Source organism: Dipteris shenzhenensis, chromosome 3, assembly GCF_047967505.1.
Source record: "Dipteris shenzhenensis isolate YYH24624 ecotype China chromosome 3, Dip_SZ_1.0, whole genome shotgun sequence".
In the NCBI taxonomy this organism is placed as follows: domain Eukaryota; kingdom Viridiplantae; phylum Streptophyta; class Polypodiopsida; order Gleicheniales; family Dipteridaceae; genus Dipteris; species Dipteris shenzhenensis.
In genome coordinates, this window is record NC_141598.1 from 27,363,380 (window position 1) to 27,368,338 (window position 4,959).

The 4,959-nt window shown below is 36.9% G+C and overlaps 1 protein-coding gene and 1 pseudogene across 1 annotated transcript; both read left to right on the plus strand.

Moving 5' to 3' along the window:
* Positions 1–1,673: 1,673 nt before the first annotated feature.
* On the plus strand, positions 1,674–2,237 carry LOC147903593 (uncharacterized). The gene is made up of 2 exons (XM_087372170.1): positions 1,674–1,682; positions 1,758–2,237. The coding sequence occupies exons 1-2, from the start codon at positions 1,674–1,676 to the stop codon at positions 2,235–2,237; spliced, it is 489 nt and encodes a 162-aa protein (XP_087228296.1).
* Positions 2,238–2,409: 172 nt separating this feature from the next.
* Positions 2,410–3,923, plus strand: LOC147903594 (uncharacterized; annotated as a pseudogene).
* The last annotated feature ends 1,036 nt before the right edge of the window (positions 3,924–4,959 follow it).

Below are 4,959 nucleotides of genomic sequence, written 5' to 3' on the forward strand. Positions count from 1 at the left end.
TGTTCTTGTATGCTTAATAACTTTTCTTTGTGTGCTTTTGTTGTCCAACTAGTCTCCTCAAGCCCCATCATCTCGTCAAGTGTAGCTTCAATTAGCAGCATCACGATCAAGCTTCAGGTATTTTCTATTTTGAAGCCTCTTGGGCTTTCTTTGTATGCTATTGAAGTAATGTTGGGATTAATTGACCTTGTAATTCTATTCTATGCCATGCGATGACTTCTTTTTTTAAATGCATTTGTGTCACATTGGCAGGATGGTAAAAATAAAAACTTCAGAGAGGAGGGGGAGAGGTGGAAGAGGAGAACGAGGAGGCAGGAGAGGTGGAAGGACAAGTAGCAAGAGAAGTTTGCAAGTGGAATCTACACCTAATTTAGAGTTTCAAAAAGAGGTTGAAATTGGAGTTGAAGAGGATAAGGAGATGGAAGACTTTGAAGAAACTACTATAATTGTGGAGGAATCTTCTAAGAAGAGAAAGAAAGAGGATAAACAACTGGATGAGGAGTTTGAGCAAGAGTTTCCTGTTGCACTTGATATTGGCCAGAGCAAGGATGTTATTGAATCTCTTGCAATCAATCCTGGAAAGATTGCTCCCTTGATCCCATTATGTCGTTGTGTTGTAAACACAAGAGTGAGAGGCCTACGAACTGATATGGATAGCCTAAAGCAAGCTCTAAAGGCAGAAAAATATATTCAACAGAAAGGAATGTTTATTTTATCTACAACACTTCTGGATGGTGTTTCACAAGAGGTGACAGATGAAATTGAACAATCATGGGATTCTTGTTGGAGGGATGTAATGCAGAATTTGAGGCATAGATTGTTGATGATGTTGATTGGTCATTTTTGTCTCAAAAGATGTTTTTTGTGTGGGAGGGGAATCACCGTACTGTTGCATGGATGTCTCTAATTGAAGAGAAATTCAAGACATCAAAGGCATGGCATATTCGAGTTTTAGCAAGTTTTATTACTCCAAAGAAAGAAACAGAAATGAAGCTAATAGCTGCTCTTCAAAGGTTCAATCTATAAGTGCAAGTTCTTGCTTATATGTGTTACCTTTTTTCGAGCTTTTAAGGGTTTTGTGAACAATTCTTCATATGCTTGAAGCTATATATTTTTTATTATTCAGCCTTAATGAAACAACAATTATAAAAACGAATCTCAAGGATTATTTGTACAACACAAAGACAATGTGTTCGTGTGATGAGAATGAGTACTTATCACTTTTTTCTAAGGAAGACAAAAAGACACTTGAAAAGCATAGGGCAAATGAAAGCAGTAAAGGATCAAGTACTTGGTATCCTTTGACATCTTTGATGCTAGGGAGAATGGTATTTGCAGTAAGTTTCATACCATTTGTCATGGATGTCTTTTGAATTAGAACTAACTAATTCATTGTACTCATTCATTTCTTTGGAATATATTTTAGCCACTATACAAGCAAGATTATGAGGCAAAGCTAAAGGAACTTCACCCAAATTTGAGTGTTGCTGATATGGAGAAAGCACTTAAAAGTATTCGAAAGGATGTGAATCTCAAGTACGGTCGAAAAATGATCAAGGTATGGTTAATTTAATGATTCTTAACATAAAGTTAATTTTTTAAAGTGTTCAAGTGTTTTTTGAGATTGAGAAAGAACATTGAAAAAGGATGTAAATATGATATTTGCTTAGAAAATGATCAAGGTATGGGATATGCATGTATTGTATGATCAGAAAATACAGTTGAGTGTGATGATTGCATGTATTGTTTATATGTAGATTCTGTCTATTGTCAAACCAACAAATGGTGAAGATTGGTTTAATATCTTGTGGAGCCTCCCATTTGATGATAAATCATCCATTGTCACATTGGAAAAGTTGTATAACATCTCCATTGCAAAGGTCTCAAAGGAGACACAACTAGCAACCCTCAGAATCTTAGGGTCAGATTCAAATTTGAGAACAAGTTATGGGATGCCAAAAGCTGAGAGAGAATTCATAAAGTGGATGGCAAAAGAGGCATGGATGGATCAGTTGCTTTGTGAATTTGAGAGGTTACTCTCTCACGTCTTGGTTGCTAGTCAACAAGCTAGCTTTGTGCTTCCTCAAGATCCTACATTGAGAGAGTATTTTGGGGAGATACAAGCAATGAACAGACTTGAACTTTATGAAGATTTAAAGGATTCAATGACTGTTGCTACACCTGCAACAGGACAAATGGAGATGACGAGGGCATCTCGACGATTGGTATTTAGGTAAGCAATACATGTTTTTTCTTTTTCAATTAAAAATCCATCCTTAGATGTTTCGCTTTTGTACTAAGACTCTTATGTTATGCAAATTCTTGCAATCCTTAAAAGCTGTTGGTAAGATTGAATATTTGTTGCCCATATGTCGAGTATGGACAAAAATTCAGGACTTAAAATTCTATATGTACTCTCCAAACATGATAGAAAAAGAAGGGAAGCAAGTGCTCTTTGAGTGGGAGAGAAAGAACTGCCCGTGGTGGCTCGATATGAAAAAAGGATGTTGTATCGAGGAGGAGATAGAGCTGTACACACAGCATAAAAAGGAAGAGATGGGTTCATCAAGCTCAAATTCAGTCCACGAGGATGATGCAGTCATTGAGATTCAAAAAACACTTGAGGAGATGACTAAAAAGGACAAGGATTCAAGTATGGAACTAAAGAAGGGTGGTAGGCCACCAAAAAATCCTGGTACTAATAATGGTAAGCTCTCTTGGTCTTTTTTCAAGCTGTTATTTGTTTGTGTAACATATGTTGTTATCACTTTGTCTTTACATATGTGGTGTGGATACAGATGTGCAAGTACTGCAGTCTACACCCATTTTGAAAGGATGTAAATGGAAAGATAGGTCTATCCGCTTTTTGTACATTCCATTGACCTCTCTAACTTTGAATCGGAGTGGCACATGTGATGCTTCACATTGCAAGGTTTGGTGCTATGATTATGTCGAGTTTGGGAACCGATTGTCTGTCTCAAACTTCACACAAGCCTATATAGACATGAAGGAATACTTTGTGGGTCTTGGAGGTGAAAGAAAAACAAGAAATGGTAAGAGTGTTGCTTGAGCTGCAGATTTTGTCATTCTTGATCTGCCTACACAGCTAGAAGCTCTTGGAGTAGAGGATTCCACATCTCCATCTTGGAATTTATTAATAGAGGACCATGTACGCTAATCCTTGCTAGTAGCGGCCACAGTTGTTTCAGATTCTGGCTGGATCCTAGTTATGTGTGCTCCTCATGTTGTTCATTTGGTTGAGCGTTATGCTAGGATTAGTAGATTAGAGTTTGCATGTCGAATGTACATGCAATGCTTGGATGCATATTGTACAATCAAAGTTGGTGGTATTGATCATAAGGTGAGACAATTGTCTTACAATGACCTGTTGAAAGAATTTATGCTCTTGTATAATGAAATGGCTTGTACTAAGCATAAGTTTAATTATTTTCTTGTCTTTAGGTGGATGTTGTGGTTTTATGCCTTCTCATCGGGCTGGTATGTCTTGTGTTTGTAATCTTGGAAATGCTTTCGTGGTTGGTACCAAATTGGGCATTGCTTTTGGAAGTAGTTTGTTTCATCATTGTTTACCAACAAGTGAGCAGACTATAAAACATGGAGAGAGTATTCCATGGAGAGGTGCATTGGAGAAGGCTCCATGCATGATGTTGTACTTCTTGGAGTTGTTGTGTCCAATTTCTGGACATGTGGTAGACTTAGGTGCTAGGACTGGTTCTATGCAAAAAGCATGCATGCATTCTGGGAGAGCATGCTTATCTATTGAGAATGATCCTGACATTTGCAATTCTATATTGCAACCATTTTTGGATGGACATAAAGGAAAGGGAAATGTGTTAAGCAACTATGGGACTCTAAATGATTCCGAAGATGTGGAAATGGTTGTTAATCTTCCAGATGACTAGTAAGTATGTTACTCTCGTCTTTTATCTTTTTAAACCTATTTGTTGGAGAATATTATTATCAATGAGGCATTGATATTGATTGATCTATTTTAGCTTTTTGCCTTCTTATGCAGGTGCTATGGCTGAGATGATGTGTAATGACATTGCATTCAATGCCCCCATCAAAGAGAGAAGGAATCATCGTAATATCTATGTGGATGACATCAGTAAAGAAGATTGAGTCTAGTGATTTGACATGAGTTTTTCCCTTCAAGCAATTCATTTTGCTTGTGATGCCCTAGTATTGAACATGCATAACTTTTGTGGTGTCTTGCACCTATTTCATTCGCTAGAGATGTAGTAATCATATTGAAGAACTATTAGTACATCATGTGAGTACCCATGAATATTAATATCAATATCACATATTCAATTTTGAGCATGTTGGTTTCATAAAACTTTTTCTATTTGGTAGAGATGTGACAATCATGTCATATCTTAGTTAAGGTTTGCATGTCAAAACTATGAGTTGTACAAATGATCATCATGGTGAATTGAATTTGAAAGTATCTCCTTGATGCAACTAATAAATGTTTCGGCATAGATGCATGCAAATTTGCACCCTAAATTCTTCACCATGTGACTTGCAATCATTTCATCGATAAATCACTATCAATCATGATAGTATGAATGATGGATGATATAGGTGGAGGGTGTTGAAGTAGACATGAAAAGTAGTTTTGTGAATAAAGGGATCTTATAAGCCCTAAATACTATTGGAAAGAAATGTAATTAAATGTATATAGCATCTTTGTGGGGTAGTTAGCGGCATTTTTGTGGGGTAGAAATGTATATAGTATCTTCTTGGGGTAGTTTTATGACTAAATGGTGTGTGATGTTATGATAAAATTGTCTACGAAATCACAATATAGGCCATGCTCAGAAAAATGTGCTCAGACCAAGACGCTCAGAGAAAAGACGTACCCACCCTTCCCAATCTATGGCCAATCTATGGACTAATACTATACACACACTGATGGCAATCTGGGCGAGCATG